Here is a 25,541-nt window from a genome sequence, read left to right on the forward strand (position 1 = left end):
GATGCAGATCAAATTGGAGACGCACGTCAGATTGTACAGCTTGCCTAGACCACTTCTTGAGAGAGAGATAAAACAAGCTGTTTCAACATTCGAGGCTTCTTCTTCCTACACAGCCAAAGATATTGATTCTTTACAATGCAACTGATATCCATAATGGCAAAAGCACTCTCTATCAGCAACACTGCTCCATGTCAACAGACTGGCAATGAGAGCAATGAGAGCATTGAGAGCAATGAGAGCATTGAGAGCATTGAGAGCATTGAGAGCATTGAGAGCAATGAGAGCAATGAGAGCAATGAGAGCATTGAGAGCAATGAGAGCATTGAGAGCAATGAGAGCAATGAGAGCAATGAGAGCATTGAGAGCAATGAGAGCAATGAGAGCAATGAGAGCAATGAGAGCAATGAGAGCAATGAGAGCAATGAGAGCAATGAGAGCAATGAGAGCAATGAGAGCAATGAGAGCAATGAGAGCAATGAGAGCATTGAGAGCAATGAGAGCAATGAGAGCAATGAGAGCAATGAGAGCAATGAGAGCAATGAGAGCAATGAGAGCATTGCCAGGCTGTTGACATGGAGCGGTGTTGCTGCATCATCCACTCACCCTGCCCATGGCCTCAATGGAATCCACCATGCCCCCCACACCACACTCATCCTGCCCCCCGTCACCCTGCCCATGGCCTCAATGGAACCCACCATGCCCCCCACACCACACTCATCCTGCCCCCCGTCACCCCCACTCACCCTGCCCATGGCCTCAATGGAATCCACCATGCCCCCCACACCACACTCATCCTGCCCCCCGTCACCCCCACTCACCCTGCCCATGGCCTCAATGGAATCCACCATGCCCCCCACACCACACTCATCCTGCCCCCCACACCACACTCATCCTGCCCCCCGTCACCCCCACTCACCCTGCCCATGGCCTCAATGGAATCCACCATGCCCCCCACACCACACTCATCCTGCCCCCCACACCACACTCATCCTGCCCCCAGTCACCCCCACTCACCCTGCCCATGGCCTCAATGGAATCCACCATGCCCCCCACACCACACTCATCCTGCCCCCCACACCACACTCATCCTGCCCCCCGTCACCCCCACTCACCCTGCCCATGGCCTCAATGGAATCCACCATGCCCCCCACACCACACTCATCCTGCCCCCCGTCACCCCCACTCACCCTGCCCATGGCCTCAGCGATAGAGTCCACCATGGCGCCCACCATGCCCCCTTCGCTGGCGGCCTCGTTCAGGGTCACCATGATGTCATCCACCGCCTCCCTCATCAGCTGAGCAGCCTCCGCTATGGCATCATGGGTATGGGACGCCTTCATACAGACAGATATTCATACAGTTGAAGTATGAAGTTTACATACACTTACGTTGAAGTCATTAAAACTCTTTTTTCAACCACTCTACAAATTTCTTGTTAACAAACTATAGTTTTGGCAAGTCGGTTAGGACATTTACTTTCTGCATGACACAAGTCATTTTTTGAGTCAATTGGAGGTGTACCTGTGGGTATATTTCAAGGCCTACCTTTAAACTCAGTGCCTCTTTGCTTGACATTATGGGAAAATCAAAAGAAATCAGCCAGAACCTCAATTTACTTTTAGACCTCCACAAGTCATGTTCATCCTTGGGAGCAATTTCCAAATGCCTGAAGGTACCACGTTCATCTGTACAAACAATAGTACGCAAGTTTAAACACCATGGGACCACGCAGGAAGGAGATGTGTTCCGTCTCCTAGAGATGAACGTACTTTGGTGTGAAAAGTGCAAATCAATCCCAGAACAACAGCAAAGGACCGTGTGAAGATGCTGGAGGAAACAGGTACAAGAGTATCTATATCCACAGTAAAACGAGTCCTATATCAACATAACCTGAAAGGCCGCTCAGCAAGGAAGAAGCCACTGCTCCAAAACCACCATAAAAAAAGCCAGACAACGGTTTGCAACTGCACATGGGGACAAAGATCGTACTTTTTGGAGAAATGTCCTCTGGTCTCATGAAACAAAAATAGAACCGTTTGGCCATAATGACTATTGTTATGTTTGGAGGAAAAAGGGGGTGGCTTGCAAGCCGAAGAACACCATCCCAACGGTGAAGCACGAGGGTGGCAGAATCATGTTGTGGGGGTGCTGCAGGAGGGACTGGTGCACTTCACAAAATAGATGGCATCATGAGGGAGGAAATTAGGTGGATATATTGAAGCAACATCTCAAGACATCAGTTAGGAAGTTAAAGATTGGTCGCAAATGGGTCTTCCAAATGGACAATGACCCCAAGCATACTTCCAAAGTTGTGGAAAAATGGCAACAAATAAGGACAACAAAGTCAAGGTATTGGAGTGGCCATCACAAAGCCCTGACCTCAATCACATAGAACATTTGTGGACAGAACTGAAAAAGCGTGTGCGAACAAGGAGGCCTACAAACCTGACTCAGTTACACCAGCTCTGTTAGGAGGAATGGGCAGAAATTCACCCAACTTATTGTGGGAAGCTTGTGGAAGGCTACCCAAAATATTTGACCCAAGTTAAACAATTTAAAGGCAATGCTGCCAAATACTAATTGAGTGTATGTAAACTTCTGACCCACTGGGAATATGATGAAAGAAGTAAAAGCTGAAATTAATTCTCTACTATTATTCTGACATTTCACATTCTTAAAATAAAAGTGGTGATCCTAACTGACCTAAGTCAGGGAATTTTTACTAGGATTAAATGTCAGGAATTGTGAAAAACTGAGTTTAAATGTATTTGGCTAAGGTGTTTGTAAACTTCCAACTTCAACTGTATATGTTAGACTCCTAGTCTCTTCACTTCCTAAGTTAAACTTAGAGAAGTGCATCTATTAGTTATTGTTCAAACAACATACGTATTAGTTAATAGCAACTGTATAGGTTATATTGCATAATTCATAAAGATGAGGTGGAGTTTCCCCCTTGTGTTATAAAGCACTTTGAATGATTTATAAATCCAATCAATTAAAGTTTCAATGATGGTAGGCTTTAGATAGTGTTTTTTCAAAGAACCAAAGTCCTGTTAAACTGCGAGGGTTCACCCTGGGGTAGGGTTGGGCCATGTATCCTATTTTAAGGTATGGATCCACATACCCGTATGGATTTTTACAATACGGTCTATGACACAATGCTAAATATGATACAGTGCTAAATACATGGAAAGTTGGATTACTTCACTGTCAGTTTTGCCCTAGTTGAGTATAAAACAAATATAATGGAAAAAGCCCATTAAAAACACTTAAAATTCATTTTTGCCATCCCAGGGGCATGCACTACTCATAAAACAGGTTTAGAACTTGTATTATTCAGATACCATCAAATACTGACATAAATTAGAAAAATATTGTAACATGATATTTTGGCCCTATCGCCCATATTTCTCCATACCTTGGGGTTTCCTCCTCCCTCCTTGGCTGCGTAGATCATCTGCAGGGCGGACTCTGCCAGGGTCTTAGTCTGGTCCAGGAAGGCCATCTGCTGCTGGTGGTCCTGCAGCTTGGACGCCACGCCCACCGACGCCCTGATCAGAGGCTCATAGTAGCCCGCCAGCTGGGTCACCTGGGATGGAAAGGGGTCAAAGGTCAGAGGTTAATGTGTCAGACTGATTATTGTTGCGTTCCAGATCGTCATAAAATAAAAATAAAAACATGGAACGTAGCTATTGACTGCACCTGACAGGTGATATAGACCTAGTATTGGTAACAGTGATGATGCTGCAACTAGTTACCTTGTGTCCTAGTTGGGTAGCTTCCCCTCTGGCGGCTGTAGATATTGGGTCGATTAGGTATCCAATCTCTTGCACTGTGGACGTCAGCTGCTCTTGCAAGGCCTGATGGGATTGATCAGAGCAAAATAATTTCAACATTGGTCATTATGCAAGGCATGTTGTGGTTCTGTGGCAATTCTGACGCTCCCTGTCCAAACTTCTTTTAACTTTATTCAAATGGCAGTTGGTCTCAATTAGCAGTAGACCTGATCAAAGATCTGTTGTCCACTAACGGACAGAGAGATTGAGAGAAATGGGTAAAGGGAGAGAAGGATGGATAGAGAGAGAATGAGAGAGGGGGGAGGTTGCCTGTGGGTCAGCAGAGCGTGTAGTGTCTCATTAACGATCATTACCTCCAGTGAGATGTCATCCCTGCTGGCCAGGTTCTGGCTGACTGCGGCTAGCGAGGCCTGCTCAATGTTCCGGATACATCTGTTGATGTTATCTATGGAGTAGTCACACTCCCTCTGGCCTGGAGCCTTGTCCCTGAGAGGCAGAGAGAGAGAAATAGAGAGGGTAGAGAGGGAAAGAGGATGAAATAAATAAAAAGAGCATGTTTATTTATGTCAGCTAGCAGGCATCCAACAGGATCAGAGAGATCTGGAGAGATGGTGAATTCTAACAAACCATGAGTAAGCCGATCAACAGCCTTGAGCAAAATCAGCCGATCAAGGATGTACATTATGGTCTTGTCCAACCTCTGAAGGTTATTATAACTGCTTATCATAACTTAATGAGTTATAACAGCTGTCCATGTCCAGGCCTGTAAGAAGTGCAGTGCTGTCACTGTGCTAACCTGATGGCCGTGATGAGACCTTTGATGGAGTCGGACACAGTCCGAGAGTGGCCAGCCAGGACCGACCAGGTGGGTGGATCTTTGGGGTTAATAACCAGTGAACGTGCAGTCTTCAGCAGGTGGGTGGAGCTGTCCAGCATGGAGCGAGCTGATTGGAGGATGGGCTCCTGAGCAGCAGAGCCCTGCACATAAACAAACGAATGAAAGAAAGATGAGCATCTCCATGACAACCATGAAAAATAAACTGTTTAACGTAAACGTTTTCTACACCCACACTGTCATTGCAGTTGGTCTCACAGAGTTCAAAATAAGGTTTCAGTTGAACGGAGCACCATGTTTAGAAATGGCCAGAAGTGTGTAGTCGTGCCTCATTGCTGATCTGAGCAGGGACGCTGGCGAACTCTGGATTAGACGCAAACGCTGTGAGGTTCTCAACAGCCTCTATGAGTGGAGCTGTGGCCACCAGACACGTGTTCCTATTCTCCTGAGAGAAATCACCATCCAGAGCCTAGAGGGAAAGAAATGGAGAAACCCAGGTCAATATACACATAATGGGCCAGTTTATCAGTTCAAAAAACCTCATTGGAGTCTGCAGTCTTACCTTTATAGTTTTGACCAGGTTGGCTGTGCTGTTGGCCACCTCCTTGGCAGACTGGACAAAGTGTCTCTTGGCTGTGGGGTTGGCTGTCTTGGAGGAGGCCAGGCGACAGGCGTTGCAAAGAGCTGATGTGTGCTTTGCTACGATGGTGGCAGACGACAGCACCTGAAAACACCCACCATAACAGTCTCAGAAAGCCACACCCTAAATGGGAACATTGGTACGTGGTGGGAGGCAACCCGGATGTCTAGACAGATGAACCATAACACGTCAGATGAAGGACGACAACAAACAAATCAGCAGCTCGGGATTTTTCTAAAGTAGATCACAAGAGATAAACATGACAAAGGGATCAGCTGATGGCTCATAAACATCTCATTTCAATAGACTCTTCAAATCAACCCAAGGTGACTAGTTAGTAAACAAATAAAACCAAACAAACCTGTGTTATTATGTCCCAACTGACCTGTGAGGGGCTACTGTCCGGATCCACCAGGTTCTGACAGGCCATCTGGATCGCCTGATTGGCTCGTGCAAACTGGATGGCGTCGACCAACCCTTGATGCCCTGCCTGACTGTTGGGGTCAGACACGCCCACCAGGTAGGAGGCCTGAGGAGAGAGGACAGGAGGAGAGACATCAACATACTGTAGAACCAGACGTGGCTCTCATAGTAGCAGAAAACAGGTAGGCTACAATGTTAGCAGCTTAAATAGCAGCTTTTTACTGAACACAGCATCTGGTCTACACACAGATGGACAGAGCCCTACTCATGTGTGGTATATTGATGTAGTAAGGGAAAACCCAGACATGGTCAGTAGTGGAAAAACAGAAGTCCACACTACTCTCTTTCTACACTAGCACAACACTCCCTAGCTCAAGCAGAGCACACATAGGGTGCTCACATATTCACACAGTATGACACACAGTATGCCTGGTAGGTTCGTAGCATGTCCTAACCTGTCCTGCAGCCTCAGTGAGCCCACACAGGGCCTTGGAGGCCAGTCCCACACAGCCCCCAAACGCTGGCACATCCCCGGTTTTACAGTTCTGAGAAATGCCAGCCATGGACTCTCCCAGGACCTGAAAGAACAGGGGGAACAGAGGAAAAGAGCAGAAGGGAGGGATAAGCTGTAGCATTCCTCAGCCAGGCAGGTCACCGCTCTCTCTCTCTGCTCTCTCTCTGCTCTCCATCTCTACTCGTTTCCATCTGTCTGGAGGTTGTGGTTATGCTTGCTCTTTCAGCAGCGCTCAGGGTCATGGCCCTCCCTACCTTGGAGTTCTCCATGACGCTCTCGATGCAGTGGAAGTAGGAGAGGTTGCTGACTGGCTCGTTGGGGCTGGCTAGCATTCCTTTCACCGCCTGAGAGGAGAGGGAAAACATCTTAACATCTAGAACGGAACCTGCTAATTTAACTAAAACCAAAGAAACCCATTACAGATACAACTTACAACTCAATATTCTCCTAGAGCACTCCCATAATCTATACATTTAACATAACCCACTTTAATGATGCTACTATCCAATCTCTCATAACAACAAAGGCTGCTACAGATGACACTGCTTTTACTAACACCCTTACTGCTCCATCTAACACTCCTGCTACCACCACTATGACTGCAGCTGTTATCAGTAAAGCTAATGTTATTGATGTAAGCTGTTGATGGTACCTCCAGCTCTCGTAGGGCATTGTCACACTCCTTCTGTCCCGGGGCCTGCTGTGTGGCCAGTGTGATTAGCTGGTTAATGCTCTCTGTCACTGCTCTGAAACACAGGATGGGAGGGAGAGGAGTGAGAGAGGGGAGAGCCCGAGAGAGCGCGAGCCTGAGAGAGACCGAGAGAGAGCCTGAGAGAGAGCCTGAGAGAGACCGAGAGAGAGACCGAGAGAGAGGGCGGGAGAAGTTCAAAATGAGAAGCACTTAGACCAGCGTTCAGCTCCATTACACAAACACAAGGTCCCAAGCTCCATTGGTTCGAAATCTAATATTGTGTTCTGGGTCCCTCTGGTCTCTCCCCTCCTCCTCCCTCCCTCTCTCTCTCTCTCTCTCTCTCTCTCTCTCTCTCTCTTTTTTCAGCAGAATTCCAGCAGGCTTCAGTGAGCCAGTCAGACATTTCAGTCACACACCTCCCTCTTAACCTTCCAATTACCAGACAGGAAATTAACAGCCTCCACAAGCCTGAAGGGAGACAGCGCTTCATCTACTACCTAGGAGGACATTTCTGCTGTTAAGTGGAGCTACACTGGAGGTGTGAGATTGAGAAGTGCATGTGTGTCACATCAAAAGCCTTGTCCCTTCCTAAGGCACAGTGAAACCTCCCATTGCTTTGGCCCTGGCATAAGCGTATTGTAACACATTGCAAAAGTTGAATGCACTGTGGGTGGAAAATCTCTTGTTCTAAATCCAACATGACATAATAAATAACCAATCAACAGGTGTGGTATTGTGAGAGCCCACATAGAGGGTAGTGTATGGTAGGTACCTTGCAGCAGCAGCCAGAAGGTTCTTGGCGTTAGCTGCCCCAGGGTCTACAGACAGAGACTTGGCTGCCAGGAGCAGCTTGCTGGAAGCCATGGAGATGTTCTTCAGGTTACCTATCACCTGGATCTGCTCATCTTTCCTCTACAACATCCACAGCAGAATCACCAGTTATTACAAGTCATAAACACTAGTTGTAAATCAATCATATACAAAATTCATACAGAAAGGGCATGAAATGTTGCTAGTCATTTAGAGAGTCTAAATGAACCCAAATCTGCCTAGTAACTGATCCCCTCAGAGCGATGAGATGGCTGTATAGTGCTAATCAACGCTGAATGTAACCTTTATTTAACTAGGTAAGCCAGTTAAGAACAAATTATTTACAATGACGGCCTACAATGGCCAAACCCAGACGACGCTGGGCCAATTATGAGCCGTCCATGGTACTCCCAATCCCGGCCAGTTGCGATACAGCCTGGAATCGAACCAGGGTCTGTAGTGACGCTTCTAGCACTGAGATGCAATGCCTTAGACCGCTGCACCACTCAGGAGCCCTGTGCAACTGACTATCCCTGGTCCACCTTTCCATCAGTCAGATGAATAGGAGAATGGTTTTCTAGCTGCACCATGCTTAACATGTCTATTATTCCCCTCAAAATCTGTTCTAAACTAAGACTCTATGGTTCCAACTCTGCTGCTGGCACTTCCTGCAGTCACCTGGGTCTGATTTGGTAATCAGTGTCATGCCATTAAGATTTCCTCCTTCCTTATCAGCAAGGCAGCCCGGAAAAGACCTTCAACTGTCATCTTATTTAGACTACATTTAACAGACGCCGCTCTGAGGCAATTCAATTGAATATTCCGTATCTATATGGAAAGTTAATCAACAAATAGATTGACTGATGGTTGGCCAAGCTGTCTTTTGAGGCCAATTGGTCAACTTTTCCTCCTCTATTTTCCATCATATCAGCTTTGATAAATTATACAGTTGGTTCTTATGTCCAAAAGGTGATGAAGAGGCTTACGTAAAGAAAATTAGTCACTAAAACAGTCAGGTCCAGTATGGTGCCTCGTTTGTGTTCATTAGGCACGAAACAATACAACAAAAGTGCGTGGAACGGGGAGGCACTATGTGAACTTGTCAGTAAGAAATGTTCATTATGGTTTCCATTGCTATGGTATGGCGTGCCCTAATGAACACGTTCCAGGTTCAGTACCACACAGACAGACCACTGTGACTGCACCTGAGTGTGCCCAGCCATCTCAATGCCGGCGTCCAAGAACTCATCAAAGTCTTCGCTGAACTTCCCAGATGCGTCTGCGAGCTGGGTGCTGGAGCCGCGGGAGGCATGGACCACGTCTCCAGCTGATTGGTTCAGATCTGCTGCGGTCTGGTTCAGCTCGCTCTGGGCCTCCTGGAACGACCTGGTGGATGGAGGGAGCTACAGAGAAAGAGAGAAAGAGAAGAGATAGAGAAATACAGAGAGACAACAAAGACAGCCATAGCGAGTCAGTGTTTAGGTTGTGGTGCAATAAATGTATGTTTGGTTTAAAAACATTAGATAAGTGTTTGACCTAGCGGCAGTTTAAAATCAATAAACGGGTGATTAACTCAGGGGTAATCAGTGGCTTCACGTGAATGTTTTTTCAATAAAGTAACCTTTACTTAAGGAAGTGTAGAACTTACCGTTTCTCCCAGCAGTTTCTTGCTGGCCTCTCCAATGCTCCTGAGGGCCATGTCCACATCCTTCTGGCCAGGCAGGCAGTTGACACAGTTATTCAGAGAGTGGGACACAGCCTTGGCCACCTGAAGCAGAGAGAACAGGTGTGTGAGCACAGGTGTGCGTGTGTGTGTGTGTGTGTGTGTGTGTGTGTGTGTGTGTGTGTGTGTGTGTGTGTGTGTGTGTGTGTGTGTGTGTGTGTGTGTGAGTGTGTGTGTGATCATTCATGCGTGAACAGAGGTGTTTTCCACAGTAGTGATGTTGCTGAGCTGCAATCACAATCTTAAAATGCTAATGAGCCAAGAAGCATAGCGGAGTAATTGGTGTTCCTAATTTGCACTTCTGTTTCCAACAGAACATATGCCAACCAATATGTCTGTGTCCCTGTGGGGCCTAGCAACAGAACAGGAGTCGTGCTGCTGAAAGGATTACTGAATGCGCAACTAGGACTACCTGAAAAGATAAAGAGACAATTGAAGCCTTTTATTTGGTAAGATTTAAAAGAGATCCTCATCCAAAGAGGAATTCGAGGACTTTTATTGGATTCCATTCAAAAACAAAGGGATCTTCGACACCATGTAAAATGGGTCCTATTTCTCTCTCTTTTGCAAAGGAACAGAACAAGCACCACAATACTATGTCCCGTCTGTCCCTTTATCTGCAGAAGCATCTATAGATGCATCATTTATTCATCTGGTGGGAAGGTTATATGGGGAGGACCAGGCATTAATAATTGATGTGTGCATAAAGCTGTGAATCTCCTGCTACAGCAGGCGGAGGATCAACACCTCACTGTGTTTGACAGGTGATCAGTGTTTTGTTCAGCTGGGCTGATAAAATGTGAACTATTATTTGTCTATGAAAAGTTATTTATTTTATTATTCAACCAGATACTGTAGTTGTGAGAAGTGATCTGTGGAAGCTCTACAATAAAAATAGTTGCCTCTCACTTGACCTTCACTGTAACACAAGCCAAGCATTTCTGAATAAAAGTGGTGATATTAAAACTCAAGTAGGATTTGGTTGTCTAAGAGCACCAACCACAGTCCACTCCATTCAGACAGAGGACAATTATACTGAACAGATGGAAAATATGGACGTTAGCAGAGCCATATACAGCTGAAGTCGGAAGTTTACATACACCTTAGCCAAATACATTTAAACTCAGTTTTTCACAATTCCTGACATTTAATCCTAGTAAAAATTCCCTGACTTAGGTCAGTTAGGATCACCACTTTATTTTAAGAATGTGAAATGTCAGAATAATAGTAGAGAATTTATTTCAGCTTTTACTTCTTTCATCACATTCCCAGTGGGTCAGAAGTTTACATACACTCAATTAGTATTTGGTAGCATTGCCTTTAAATTGTTTAACTTGGGTCAAAGATTTTAAGTAGCCTTCCACAAGCTTCCCACAATAAGTTGGGTGAATTTCTGCCCATTCCTCCTAACAGAGCTGGTGTAACTGAGTCAGGTTTGTAGGCCTCCTTGCTCACAAACACTTTTTCAGTTCTGCCCACAAATTTTCTATGTGATTGAGGTCAGGGCTTTGTGATGGCCACTCCAATACCTTGACTGTGTTGTCCTTAAGCCATTTTGTCACAACTTTGGAAGTATGCTTGTGGTCATTGTCCTGACTGATGTCTTGGGATGTTGCTTCAATATATCCACATAATTTTCCTCCCTCATGATGCCATCTATTTTGTGAAGTGCACCAGTCCCTCCTGCAGCAAAGCACCTCCACAACATGCTGTGCTTCACGGTTGGGATGGTGTTCTTCGGCTTGCAAGTCTCCCCCTTTTTCCTCCAAACATAACAATGGTCATTATGGCCAAACAGTTCTATTTTTGTTCCATCAGACCAGAGGACATTTCTCCAAAAAGTACGATCTTTGTCCCCATGTGCAGTTGCAAACCGTAGTCTGGCATTTTTATGGCGGTTTTGGAGCAGTGGCTTCTTCCTTGCTGAGCGGCCTTTCAGGTTATGTTGATATAGGACTCGTTTTACTGTGGATATAGATACTTTTGTACCTGTTTCCTCCAGCATCTTCACAAGGTTCTTTGCTGTTGTTCTGGGATTGATTTGCACTTCTTGCACCAAAGTACGTTCATCTCTAAGAGACAGAACGCGTCTCCTTCTTGAGCGGTATGATGGCTGCCTGGTCCCATGGTGTTTATACTTGTGTACTATTGTTTGTACAGATGAACGTGGTACCTTCAGGTGTTTGGAAATTGCTCCCAAGGATGAACCGGACTTGTCGAGGTCTACAATACATTTTCTGAGGTCTTGGCTGATTTCTTTTGATTTTCCCATGATGTCAAGCAAAGAGGTACTGAGTTTGAAGGTAGGCCTTGAAATACCTCCACAGGTACACCTCCAATTGACTCAAATTATGTCAATTAGCCTATCAGAAGCTTCTAAAGCCATGAAATCATTTTCTGGAATTTTCCAAGCTGTTTAAAGGCACAGTCAACTTAGTGTATGTAAACTTCTGAAAAACTCGTTGAAAAACGAGTTTTAATGACTCCAACCTAAGTGTATGTAAACTTCTGACTTCAACTGTACATACACATAGCAGAGCCTTTTATAGAGATATACAGTCATTGCCAAAAGTTTTGAGAATGAGACAAATATTAATTTTCACAAAGTCTGCTGCCTCAGTTTGTATGATGGCAATTTGCATATACTCCAGAATGTTATGAAGAGTGATCAGATGAATTGCAATTAATTGCAAAGTCCCTCTTTGCTATGCAAATTAACTGAATCCCCAAAAAACATTTCCACTGTATTTCAGCCCTGCCACAAAAGGACCAGCTGACAAAATGTCAGTGATTCTCTCATTAACACAGGTGTGAGTGTTGATGAGGACAAGGCTGGAGATCACTCTGTCATGCTGATTGAGTTTGAATAACAGACTGGAAGCTTCGAAAGGAGGGTGGTGCTTGGAATCATTGTTCTTCCTCTGTCAATCATGGTTACCTGCAAGGAAACACGTGCCGTCATCATTGCTTTGCCATTTATCGGATCATTAAGAACTTCAAGGAGAGCGGTTCAATTGTTGTGAAGAAGGCTCCAGGGCGCCCAAGAAAGTCCAGCAACCGCCAGGACCGTCTCCTAAAGTTGATTCAGCTGCGGGATCGGGGCACCACCAGTACAGAGCTGGCTCAAGAATAGCAGCAGGCAGGTGTGAGTGCATCTGCACGCACAGTGACCCAAAGACTTTTGGAGGATGGCCTGGTGTCAAGAAGGGCAGCAAAGAAGACACTTCTTTCCAGGAAAAACATCAGGGACAGACTGATATTCTGCAAAAGGTACAGGGATTAGACTGCTGAGGACTGGGGCAAAGTCATTTTCTCTGATGAATCCCCTTTCCGATTGTTTGGGGCATCCGGAAAAAAGCTTGTCCGGAGAAGACAAGGTGAGTGCTACCATCAGTCCTGTGTCATGCCAACAGTAAAGCATCAAGAGACCATTCATGTGTGGGGTTGCTTCTCAGCCAAGGGAGTGGGCTCACTCACAATTTTGCCTAAGAACACAGCCATGAATAAAGAATGGTACCAACACATCCTCCGAGAGCAACTTCTCCCAACCATCCAGGAACAGTTTGGTGACAAACAATGCCTTTTCCAGCATGATGGAGCACCTTGCCATAAGGCAAAAGTGATAACTAAGTGGCTCGGGGAACAAAACATAGATATTTTGGGTCCATGGCCAGAACTCCCCAGACCTTAATCTCATTGAGAACTTGGGGTCAATCCTCAAGAGGCGGGTGGACAAACAAAACCCCACAAATTCTGACAAACTCCAAGCATTGATTATGCAAGAATGGGCTGCCATTAGTCAGGATGTTGCTCAGAAGTTAATTGACAGCATGCCAGGGCAGATTGCAGAGGTCTTTAATAAGAAGAGTCAACACTGCAAATATTGACTCTTTGCATCAACTTCATGTAATTGTTAATAAATAAAAGCCTTTGACACTTATGAAATGCTTGTAAAAATATCTAAAGACACTGAAGCAGCAAACTTTGTGGAAATTAATATGTGTGTAATTCTCAACTTTTGGCCACGACTGTACAGTAGCTTCATCCCTATATGGCTCTGCACGTTATTGTACTGAAGTCCCCCACTCACCTGGGCTAGCCTCTGCTGGCTCTCTGCGTCACCGGGAGAGACCAGGGCCTGCTTGGCCTCATGGATCAGCATGGCCGAGCCTTCCATAACATCACAGGCTGAATCCAACATGGACGCCGCTGCCTGAGGGTTGGTGGTAGAGGCTGCCACGCCCCGTGCTGCCTGGGCTAGAGTCTTCAGGGCCTGGGCTGTCTCTCTGGCTGCTAACCCTGGAGGCAAATATACAAATGGTGAGTAGGGTTTGGAATGTTACAAATAAGAGTTATTACGGAAGTAGCTCCCTCGCCACTGCCGCACGGCAAGCTCCCTCGCCACTGCCGCACGGCAAGCTCCCTCGCCACTGCCGCACGGCAAGCTCCCTCGCCACTGCCGCACGGCAAGCTCCCTCGACACTGCCACACGGCAAGCGGTACCGATGCACCAAGTCTGGAACCAACAGGACCCCGAACAGCTTCCACTACCAAGCCATTAGACTACTAAATAGTTAACCAAATAGCTACCCAGACTATCTGCATTGACCCTCTTTGCACTAACTCGTACCTCTGTACATCGACTCGGTATTGGTACCCGTGTATAATGCCAAGTTATCGTTACTCATTGTGTATTTATTCCTTGTGTTGTTATTTTTTTCTATATTTTTCTCTCTGCATTGTTGGGAAGGGCCCATAAGTAAACATTTCACTGTCAGTCTACACCTATTGTTTACCAAGCATGTGACAAATAAAATAAAACAATTAATGAAAAGGACTGTTTGCATTCAGATGTGTCAAACATCCAAATACATTCAGAAGATTGAATTAAGGCTTAATAAATGCATGTTATGACCTCCGATATCCATAGCCCTCTCACGTTGACAGTGTGCTATACTAGGTAGCGAGAGCCTCTGGTTTAGTTTCATAACGTCTAAACCACTGACTGCCTCAACAAGGGAATGCAACATTTCAGCATCAACACAACGGGGAGGAATCTAGTAAATTGAATCAGATTGCATTACCCCATTCATCTAGACAAGATTACTGAAGGAATGTCACATCTATTGAAGTAGGGGAAGGATTTATTCTGCTTTAGTCTTTGTGCTACCTTTCAGAGAGTAAAGGCCAAATCTAATTTACTATTGACCTTGAAGCATCAAATATGTTGACGCTTTCAGTAGTAACAGTAAAATCTGTAGTCAAAAGTAAAATATACTATTATAGACACATCCTGGTGGTGCTATGGAGTTTGTTATTTAGTGGTATTGCTCTAAGTAGAATGGGAGCCCCAGGGCAGTAGTACAGTACCTGTGTAGTGTTCATTGCCCTGTGCAGCACAGGTGAGCAGCTGAGCCATGGAGGATCCCACAGACTTGGAGGTGCTGCCCAGGTCCTGAGCACACTTCTCCAACTGCAGAGAGAACAGCACACAGTACATCAGACACCCAGACAAACAGACTCAGCAATGGATGAAAGAGTAATCACTAGAAGTAATGAGAGACGTTGATTAATTCAATGAATCAGATTTCCCTGACCGATTCTCCAGGTAGTGGTTTCAGCTGCATGTCTATGGTAGCCATCTTGGCGTCTTGGAGCTCAGTCTTCAGAGTCTGGACGGCTGTGAGAGCTGAGTGGATCTCCATGGGGCCGCAGGCTTCGTGGGCCTAAAGAGCACAGGGAGAGAGCAGACCATTGAATTAGTCATTCTAGACTGACAGCTTTTAACCCATCTGAGCTGGTATTTAGTGCCATAGTCTATCTGAAGCTGGCTAGTCCTAACAGGGGATAGGTACCCTCACAAAGTGACAAAGCAACAGGTATGACTTAAGTGTGTGTGTGTGTGTGTGTATGTACCTTCTGTGCTGCGGTTCTGAGCTCTGCCAGGCTGGTGGCCAGGTTCTTGGCACACTGACCCAGCTGCATAGCAGCGGCCTGGTCCATCACCGTGGGAACAGACGACTTCGCTGATGTCACCATCTTACTGCCAGGCTGTCATGAGAGAAACAGGAAACAGAGAAATGTCAAATTCATCCCAAGAAGATGTTTTGTACGAGAGAATAGATGTCTTTATTTGAATCTATTATGACTACAAAACCCAGCCTTGCCCAAGTATTAGACATCAATAAGATATATTTTCAAGCACACACACACACATATATCAGCACTGTACAATATATTGAGATCCCTTCATTCAATATGTGGTGAGATTAGGAGCCAGACTGGCACTGGGGGTGTACCTGTAGGAAGTTCTGGCTGGTGATGATGAGGGCTAGCTGGGTAGTGAGGTCTTCAGGCTGGGCTTGGCTGCCCCTTACCCCCTGGACCAGCCGGGGAATGTGGTCTGCCATGGCCTAGTGAGCCGCACACATACATAAACAGTAGACACACATACAGTATTCAACCACAGTTTCTATATAGCTGTAGCACCTACTGTATAACTACAGTAGGCATAGAAATTGTTCAATGCAAGGAACTGGCGATGTCCCCTGGCATTAAGAGACTTATCACCAGTACCTTGCAGCTCTGCACCAATTGCTGGTGAGCGGCGGTGTTCTTGTTGGAGGCTGCTGCATTCTGGGAGGCAGCGATGGTCTGGGTGGCTGCAGCTGCAGCTTGCTTGGCCGCATTCTGTTGGAATGTCACACGTCAGGCATGTTTAGAATCACTGCCTCGACGAATCAAAACACACACACAAGATGCCTCTCAAATGGCACCCCATTCCCTTTATAGTGCACTTATTTTGACCAGGAGGCCCATGGTCAAAAGAAACGTACTAAAGGGAATAGAGTGCCATTTGGGAGGCAGACAGTCTGCGTTTAGAGCCAGGGTTCCTCAGGTCAGAGATCAAATATTTGTTGTGCCATCTTTAATGTCGGGCAGCAGGGTTCCTGATTTGGTATTTTATTAGGATCCCCATTGGCTGTTGTGAGAGCCTCTGGCCCTCTCAAAACATGAACAATACAGAACATTAACAGCTCAAGGACAAAACTTCATCAATTTAAAAAAGGCACACGTAGACTCCATATAAATACATACACGCAAACTATCTAGGTCAAATAGGGAAGGTGTTGCTTTATTGTTTTTTTAAAACCAGGTTTGCTGTTCATTTGAGCAGTATGAGATGGAACGAAGTTCCATGCAATAATGGCTCTATATAATACTGTACACTTTCTTGAAATCGGTTCTGGATTCAGGGACTGTGAAAAGACCCATGGTGGCATGTCTGGTGGGGTAAGTGTGTGTGTCAGAGCTCTGTGTAAGTTGACTATGCAAACAACTTGGGAATTTCAACACATTGTTTCTTATAAAAAGAAGTGATGCAGTCAGTCTCTCCTCAACTCTTAGCCAAGACAGACTGACATGCATAGTATTTATATCATCCTTCTGATTACAATAAAAAGCAAGGTGTGCCACTCTGTTCTGGGCCAGCTGCAGATTATCTAGGTCTTTTCTTGCAGCACTTGACCACACAATAATCAAGGTAAGACTAAACTAAAGCCTGCAGAACTTGCTTTTAGGAGTGTGGTGTCCAAAAAAGCAGAGCATCTCTTTATTACGGACAGACCTCTCCCCATTTTTACAACCATTGAATATATATGTTTTGACCATGACAGTTTACAATCTAAGGTAACACCAAGTAATTTAGTCTCCTCAACTTGTTAAACAACCACACCATTCATTACCAGATTCAGCTGAGGTCTAGAACTTAGGGAATGAGTTGCACCAAATACAATGCTCTTAGCTTTAGGACCAGTTTATTACTAGCCACCGATTATAAAACAGACTGCAACTCTTTGTTAAGGGTTTCAGTGACTTAATTAGCTGTGGTTGCTGATGTGTATATGGTTGAATCATCAGCATACATGGACAAACATGCTTTGTTTAATGCCAGTGGCAGGTCATTGGTAAAAATATAAAAGAGTAGCGGGCCTAGAGAGCTGCCCTGCGGTACACCACACTTTACATGTTTGACAGAGAAGCTTCCATTAAATAAAACCTTTGAATTCTATTACATAGATGGCTCTGAATCCACGATATGGCAGAGATTGAAAAGCCATAACACATAAGTTCTCTCAGCAACAGGTTATGGTCAATACTATCAAAGGCTGCACTGAAATCTAACAGTACCGCTCCCACAATCTTCTTATAAAACAATCATCAGTCATTTGTGTCAGTGCAGTACATGTTGAGTGCCCATCTCTATAAGCATGCTGAAAGTCTGTTGTTAATTTGTTTATAGAGAAATAGCACAGTATTTGGTCAAACCATTTTTTCCAACAGTTTGCTAAGAGCTGTTAGAACCAGTAAAGGCCGCTTTATGTGATCGATACATGAACAATCTTGTTTAGGGCTGTGGCGGTCATGAAATTTCGTCAGCAGGTGATTGTCAAGCAAATAACTGCCGGTCTCACGGTAATTGACCGTTAATTACCAAACACATTTAGCATCTCCTGGCTTCCACACATAGCCTACAAGCCATTTTAAAAAGTCTAATAAATCCATGTAATATAGCCTACCCCGTCACAATAAATCCATTATTTATTTTAGACAGGTCTAAAGAAGCATGATATGAAGAAACTGTAGTCTATTTCAGAAGAAAAGAATAGCATGCTCAGAGTTGTCCTTATGTTAGGTCCTGATGTGGCTATGCCAAATGGCTGTGGGCTACACTACTTAATTTAGCGGATAAGATTTGCTTATAATTCTGTGGCATTATTTTATAATATGAAGAATACAATTGAACAAAGCTGAATAAAATATTAATATTTTCTCCAAAACGATTTGAGGGAGTGCGCACTTGCGCACACACACTATTCTGTGTTGAGCGGTTAACAAAGACATAGGTACTTCTATATGCATAATTTAGATGTATTAATGTAACTTTAGTTGTTCTACAAACAGTGGGCTATATGTTTTGATTTTTAATACATTGTAAGGCTGCATGATGAGACCAATTTGTAAGTCGCTCTGGATAAGAGCGTCTGCTAAATGACTTAAATGTAAATGTAAATGTACTAATGATGATTTGAAAAACTCTCGAAAGGCATGAGCTCGGCTTTGTTTTTGCACAGGCTGTACACACGCCAATAGTCTCTCATTCACAATTTGACAAGCACTTGATAATGCCTCGAATTTCACAGTGGCATCCCCTTTGTGGCCGTAATGCCCCCTAAAAACATCCATGCCTTTTGCAGTGCTGCGTTGTGCCCCTCTCCCTGAGTGTGCAACGCAATCCGAAGCATCTCTCACTCACATGGCTCTCTGTCATATCCAATTCTGAGGTGCATATTGAAGATATTGAAAGAACTGTCCACATTTCCTTTCGTCAGCCAACAAGATGAGTAGGCCTAACGAACATCAAAAGCACTAGCCTATATCAATCTACTTTCTCCCATAGTACAAAAGTCGACCTATTCTATTCTTTGCAAGAAATAAATATTCCATGAATCAGTCAGTGTGTGTAAGTAGAATCTGTGTGTGCTGCGGGGTTGAAGCTACAAACCCATAGGCTTTGCTCTATTCATCCCTTCCAGGGGTTTGGGAGGGAGGGTGGACAACGAGCCTGTCATAGCGGATGTAAGCAATGTCCCCACGCACTCTGGCAGCTTTCATGGCCAAGATAAGTTCTTTCCTCTTCTGGTGCACAGCTTCAGGATAGTCCCCGTTGAGGAAGGTACACGTTCCTCTCAAGTTCTTGGCTCTTTCCAGAACAGCTACCTTGTCCTTTTTTATTACAATGTTTTATTTCACCTTTATTTAACCAGGTAGGCCAGTTGAGAACAAGTTCTCATTTACAACTGAGACCTGACCAAGATAGAGCTAAGCAGTGCGACACACACACACAGAGTTACACATGGGATAAACAAACGTACAGTCAATAACACAATAGAAAAGTCTATATACAGTGTATGCCAATGTATTAAGATTAGGGAGGTAAGGCAATAAACCTCAAGAACTTGACCACTACGGGCCTGTCACCTGGACCGGTGGTGGGTTTTCCAGTTCTGTAGGCGCGCTCCACCTCAATCTTCTTGTGGTCCATCTTCAGTTTCGCCGAGATCATTTCCCTCACTTTGTCCTCAGACTCCATCCAGGTCTCATGTGGCGATTCTGCAATTATGTCCACAACCATGTTGTTCCGCCTTGATTGTCCTTCAAAATAATTTGTTCTCCGTCATTGTTATCATGGATTCACACACAGAACTGATGTCCTCTCTCAATGACTTACAGATTGCTGTCATCTTGCCCTTCTCCTGTTTAAACTCATTGAGCTGACCCTGGGAGAACTGCAAACTGTTCTTCAGGTCCTGGACCTCTCTGGTCAGGTCGTCCATTATTTTATTAGTTGAGTCCACAAGTATTGTTCTTCAGGTCCTGGACCTCTCTGGTCAGGTCGTCCATTATTTTATTAGTTGAGTCCACAAGTATTGTTCTTCAGGTCCTGGACCTCTCTGGTCAGGTCGTCCATTATTTTATTAGTTGAGTCCACAAGTATTGTTCTTCAGGTCCTGGACCTCTCTGGTCAGGTCGTCCATTATTTTATTAGTTGACTCCACCAGTATTATTCTTCAGGTCCTGGACCTCTCTGGTCAGGTCGTCCATTATTTTATTAGTTGACTCCACCAGTATTATTCTTCAGGTCCTGGACCTCTCTGGTCAGGTCGTCCATTATTTTATTAGTTGACTCCACCAGGATTTGGACAAAACACTACAAGCTATTTTCTTGTTGTTGAAACTGCATGTAGATGTTTGTTTGTTCACCTGTGACAGAGAGACACACCACTGTCCTCAACAGTACTCCTGCCGGCTTTGGTCTTTGTCATGGTACCTAGCAACGTAGGTTACGCTGTTACTCCTCGCAGTTCCAGACAGGGCAGGTTGCAGGGAAGATTGAAAACAACAAAGAGCAGGGATCTAGACATCCACAAGCCTGGGACAATCTGTGATCCCAGCCACGGGGGCTGCGTCCAAGCCCTCAAGAAAACCCCGCTAGCTTGATAGGCAGCTAGCAAGCAGCTACACCAAATAGCCCCTCAGAACCGGTCTTGGTCGGCAGGATCACTGGACAGAGAGTAGCAGACCCAGCAACTAATGCCAACTGCGTCTCGGGATCCAAACTCAAAAGGTAACTAGATACTAAGAAACTTTATAACACACTTTCAAAACACCAAACTTTCCAAAACAACAAACCGAGCTCTCCCTCATTCCGCGTTCAACAGTCATATGTAAAATGCTCCTTTTACATTTCAGTGGCTAGTAGGATGATGATCGAAGAATGATACTGGATGGTCTCTACTTTCATATGAAGGAAAACCTACAAGGACTTCTCAGAATGTAAACAGGAAGGGAAAGGCAGTTTCTATAACAGTTGAATGTACACAGAGTACACTGTAGCTCTCCAAACACACTCAGTAATGTCCTGTACTGTATATAACTGTTCTTGCATGGTTTACATCAACAGTTGGAAATAATAACTATGGTAATGTAATCACCTCTGCACGTTAACCTAAAGCCCCAAATAATACAACATATAAAAAATACTATTTCGAGACTTTCACTCAAAGCCTGGTGTTTTCCATGTGATTGACAATGTGGTGTGTATTTAGAGCAAGAGCTATGATGAGGAGAAGCAAGTGGAAGTGCCTGCTTACTCACCCCCAGAGCCATATACAGAGTTTGGCAAACCCATTAATGGGACGCCATCTTAGCACCAAACTCGCGGCGCCACCCATAGGTATACTGTACATATATATGGCTCTGCCCAGCCTAGCTCAGACCCATCCAACTGACCTCGAGCCTGTTAATGAGTTTCTTCTTGATGGCGTTCTGAGCTGCAGCGTTGGTGGCCACGCGTAACCCCTCAGCCGCCTCCCTCAGTCTCTGCTGCTGGTCCTCGTTCTCTGGGTATGCCGCTGCGCCCTGTTACACACACACACCCAGAGACAGACACACAGAGACAAAGGAAGACACCTCATCCATCATTAAACTGGAGCAGATGGAGATGCATCCAGGGAAAGTCCAACTGTAATCATGTCCGTTTGTAATGACAGCAGCTCTTCTTTGTCTATCTATCAACATCTTGTTGATGAGGAAACGTTAAGATTCCTTGTCATTACCTCCTCCTCTGGCTCCAGCTCTCTTTACCTCTCTCTTTTTCTCCAGCTGTCTCTGATTGGACGTGACTGGGTTCAGTACACACAAACCAATATCCTAAGAGCCTCTGTGCGTCCTATTGTTGAGGGAATGAAGAGAATCTAGAGCCTAAGCCTCCATGCCATTTAGTTAATTAAGCAGCCAGGCGCTTCCCTCACCTGCTGCTGAATGTAACCCTCTTCAGTACATTACAGCAGCCATCTTATATCTCACTAACACACACACACTAAAAACATACCACCCACAGCCACAAGGTGATGTTTATAGTAAGCCCAGACTAATGTGAAGAGACGTTACAGTACTAAATCCTCAAGAGTAGAGGGGAATAATGTGATTGACTGTTGAAATGCAAATCACTTTCTTCATAACAGTGTGTCATGTTAGCCAGCCCAGTACAGGCTATTATTCATACTATTCACTGCTTCCTGTACGCCAGGTTAACTGGTCACCTATGTGTGATCGGAAATAGTCACTGAAGGGAAAACCAATCGTATCCTAATAATAAAAGGGATTGGAAATGAAACAGAGTAGTGTTCGAAATTAAACCACATGGCTTATGTCCAGATTTCTCAACACACAGCTTTGAGAGAAAGCCAAACGAAGAGCTGCCATCTTCTGTGGACTCCCCACTACTGACACAATCCTTTCTCCATGCCTCAGCAAAACATTCTCTACCCTCAATCAATTATATGATGCTTATATTAGCATCATATAATATATATTTTTTGTGCATAACCCCCCCCCCCCCCCCCCCGAGACACTCTGAAAGTGGGGTTACAGCCAGGGATCAGCCAATGTTGACGGTAACCCTGGAGCAATTAGGGTTAAGTACCTTGCTCAAGGGCAGATCAACAGATCTTTCACCTTTTGGTTACCTGCCCAACGCTCTAACTGCTAGGCTACCTGCAACTAGGGGTAGTGTTGAATACAGTCCCCTTTCTGACAGTTACCAAGGAAACAGTGGCTGGGCAAATCCTGCATTGATAGTGATAAAGATAGCTGCTATAATGTGATTAATGTGGAATCAAAAGCATTTAACCAGCTGTAAGATATGGCCCCATTTAGCATTCATGATGGCAGCGACATTAATACTTGTCTGTAAGGCTGAGGAGCAGATGAAGAATCAAGTGGACTGCCTGAATAAAAGTAGACGGATATTTAATTAGACAACCAGGAAGCACCCAAATAGCACTGTGGAAAAAGCTCTGTTTGAATGAATGAAATCAAATGCAATACAACCCCATTCGGATAACCATATCAAACATACATGAAATGCATGTCAATGTAAATTGTAAATAAGAATTTGTTCTTAACTGACATGCCTAGTTAAATAAAGGTTCAATAAAAACAATACACTGGCACCTCTGCAAATTACAACCTGTAGTTTTTCACTGGAAAGGGCCATTTTTAGAGAAAGTATGACATAGAAAGAGGTTAGACTAGCCAAATTCTTTCAGACCCCATAGCGATGCCTGTCCTCCTCCAGTCAGTGAGAACTGCTCAGTCTCTTGGTCTCTGGGTGGTGTTTAAATTGGAAGGCCACCATAGCTGGTCACAGCGGTACAATCAGTTATACCTCAGAGGTCACTGATGGTTCCTTAGTGATGAGGTCACTTCATGGGAACATGGTGATCTGAGGGACAACACGGGACATCCTGCTGCGGCCATACACTGCTCTGACAGACATTCTGGGATTCAAAAACAGACATCTCTCTCTAGGGACTCCAGCCGGGTCCTCTTTTCCCCAGCACATCCAGGCAGACAACGAAAAGGTCACCTTGTGTGTACAGGATGGGGAAAACAACGAACAGGACAGATCATCGTTCTTGGAAGGGAGTTTGAGGAATTTCACTGCTCTAGTTGTGTAGATGACGAATCTGTAATATACTACTTTAGTACAACCTACTTTACTAACCTTCCTTTTGGACAACTCCTCTAGTACATACATAATGGAGAATCTATAACCCAGGGGAGTCAAACTCATTCCACGGAGGGCCTAATGTGTGCAGGTTTTTAGTGTTTCCATTCAAATAAGACCGCCCTTGCTGTCTCCACCTGGCCGCTTCCCCTCTCTTCAATGGGATTCTCTGCCTCAAACCCTATTACAGGGGCTGAGTCACTGGCTTACTGGTGCTCTTCCATGCCATCTCTAGGAGGGGTGCGTCACTTGAGTGGGTTGAGTCACTGACGTGATCTTCCTGTCTGGGTTGGTGCCCCCCCTTGGGTTGTGCTGTGGGGGAGAACTTTGTGGGCTATACTCTGCCTTGTCTCAGGATGGTAAGTTGGTGGTTGAAGATAACCCTCTAGTGGTGTGGGGGCTGTGCTTTGGCAAAATGGGTGGGGTTTGGCCCTGTCCGGGGGTATCATCGGACGGGGCCACAGTGTCTCCCGACCCGTAATGTCTCAGCCTCCAGTATTTATGCTGCAGTAGTTTGTGTCGGGGGGCTAGGGTCAGTCTGTTATATCTGGAGTATTTCTTCTGTCTTATCCGGTGTCCTGTGTGAATTTAAGTATGCTCTCTCCAATTCGCCCTCTCTTTCGGAGGACCTGAGCCCTAGGACCATGCCTCAGGACTACCTGGCCGGATGACACCTTGCTGTCCCCAGTCCACCTGGTCGTGCTGCTGCTCCAGTTTCAACTGTTCTGCCTGCGGCTATGGAACCCTGACCTGTTCACCGGACATGCTACCTGTCCCAGACCTGCTGTTTTCAACTCTCTAGAGACAGCAGGAGCGGTAGAGATACTCTGAATGATCAGCTATGAAAAGCAAACTGACATTTACTCCTGAGGTGCTGACCTGTTGCACCCTCTACAACCACTGTGATTATTATTATCTGACCCTGCTGGTCATCTTTGAACATCTTGGCCATGTTCTGTTATAATCTCCACCCAGCACAGCCAGAAGAGGACTGGCCACCCCTCATAGCCTGGTTCTTCTCTAGGTTTCTTCCTAGGTTTTGGCCTTTCTAGGGAGTTTTTCCTAGCCACCGTGCTTCTACACCTGCATTGCTTGCTGTTTGGGGTTTTAGGCTTGTTTTCTGTAAGGCACTTTGTGACATCAGCTGATGTAAGACGGGCTTTATGAATACATTTGATTGATTGATTGACAACCAGGTGAGGGGAGTTATTTACTAATCAGTGACCTTAATTCCTCAATCAAGTACAAGGGTGGAGTGAAAACCAGCAGACACTGGGCCTCTGTGGAATGAGTTTGACGTCTCTAAACCCTTTTTACTAAATAAATGAAAAGAAGTCTCCGCACACTTGATCAGATGCAAGTTTCAGTGCTTAATGTGCTACGCTTTTAATGAACAACGACCTTCATCAGACCGGTTCTGACAAAGGTTGTCGTTGACCGAAAGCTTAGCACAGTCAGTAAGCCATTATTACTTACTATACCTTAGCAGCCTCCACCATCCTGGCTGTAGCGTCTGCCAGTAGTTTAGCTGCAGCAAGAAGCTTCTTAGAGTTGTCAACATCCACTTCCACCTCAGCATCTGACCGCATGGCATTCACCAGGTCAGAGGTGGCCTGAGCCAGGACCCGGGCTTGACGAACCATCTCTCCTGATTGGGGGAGACAGAGCAGAGAAAGAGGGGGATGGGTAGAAGTAGAGGGGGTGGAGACGTGTGCGTGCGTGAGAGCGAGTCAGCGAGCAAGAGAGCCAGCGAGCGACAGAGCCAGCGAGCGAGAGAGAGCCAGCGAGCGAGCGAGAGCGAGAGAGAGCCAGCGAGCGAGCGAGAGCCAGCGAGCGAGCAAGAGAGAGAGCCAGCGAGCAAGAGAGAGAGAGAGCCAGCAAGCGAGAGAGAGAGCGAGAGAGAGAGAGCGCCAGAGAGAGCGCCAGAGAGAGAGAGCCAGCGAGCGAGAGAGAGAGCCAGCGAGCGAGAGAGAG

At 45.4% G+C, this 25,541-nt stretch overlaps 1 protein-coding gene across 1 annotated transcript in view; it reads right to left on the reverse strand.

Annotated features, from left to right (window-relative positions):
* The window catches only part of LOC129834576 (talin-2), a 162,678-nt gene that overhangs the window by 24,882 nt on the left and 112,255 nt on the right, over window positions 1-25,541 (reverse strand). Inside the window, exons 21-42 of the mRNA XM_055899689.1 lie at window positions 25,049-25,215; window positions 21,287-21,415; window positions 16,010-16,123; window positions 15,733-15,846; window positions 15,350-15,484; window positions 15,031-15,159; window positions 14,804-14,906; window positions 13,524-13,732; window positions 9,359-9,478; window positions 8,916-9,113; window positions 7,673-7,812; window positions 6,862-6,955; window positions 6,464-6,553; window positions 6,151-6,273; window positions 5,658-5,801; window positions 5,195-5,356; window positions 4,961-5,101; window positions 4,594-4,775; window positions 4,151-4,283; window positions 3,759-3,860; window positions 3,419-3,589; window positions 1,188-1,334 (exon numbers count right to left, since the gene is read on the reverse strand). Of these exons, the coding sequence (XP_055755664.1) occupies window positions 1,188-1,334; window positions 3,419-3,589; window positions 3,759-3,860; window positions 4,151-4,283; window positions 4,594-4,775; window positions 4,961-5,101; window positions 5,195-5,356; window positions 5,658-5,801; window positions 6,151-6,273; window positions 6,464-6,553; window positions 6,862-6,955; window positions 7,673-7,812; window positions 8,916-9,113; window positions 9,359-9,478; window positions 13,524-13,732; window positions 14,804-14,906; window positions 15,031-15,159; window positions 15,350-15,484; window positions 15,733-15,846; window positions 16,010-16,123; window positions 21,287-21,415; window positions 25,049-25,215 (3,047 nt within the window). The remainder of the gene's footprint in view (window positions 1-1,187; window positions 1,335-3,418; window positions 3,590-3,758; window positions 3,861-4,150; window positions 4,284-4,593; window positions 4,776-4,960; window positions 5,102-5,194; window positions 5,357-5,657; window positions 5,802-6,150; window positions 6,274-6,463; window positions 6,554-6,861; window positions 6,956-7,672; window positions 7,813-8,915; window positions 9,114-9,358; window positions 9,479-13,523; window positions 13,733-14,803; window positions 14,907-15,030; window positions 15,160-15,349; window positions 15,485-15,732; window positions 15,847-16,009; window positions 16,124-21,286; window positions 21,416-25,048; window positions 25,216-25,541) is intronic.

This window comes from Salvelinus fontinalis, chromosome 35 (assembly GCF_029448725.1).
Source record: "Salvelinus fontinalis isolate EN_2023a chromosome 35, ASM2944872v1, whole genome shotgun sequence".
NCBI classification, from domain to species: Eukaryota; Metazoa; Chordata; class Actinopteri; order Salmoniformes; family Salmonidae; genus Salvelinus; species Salvelinus fontinalis.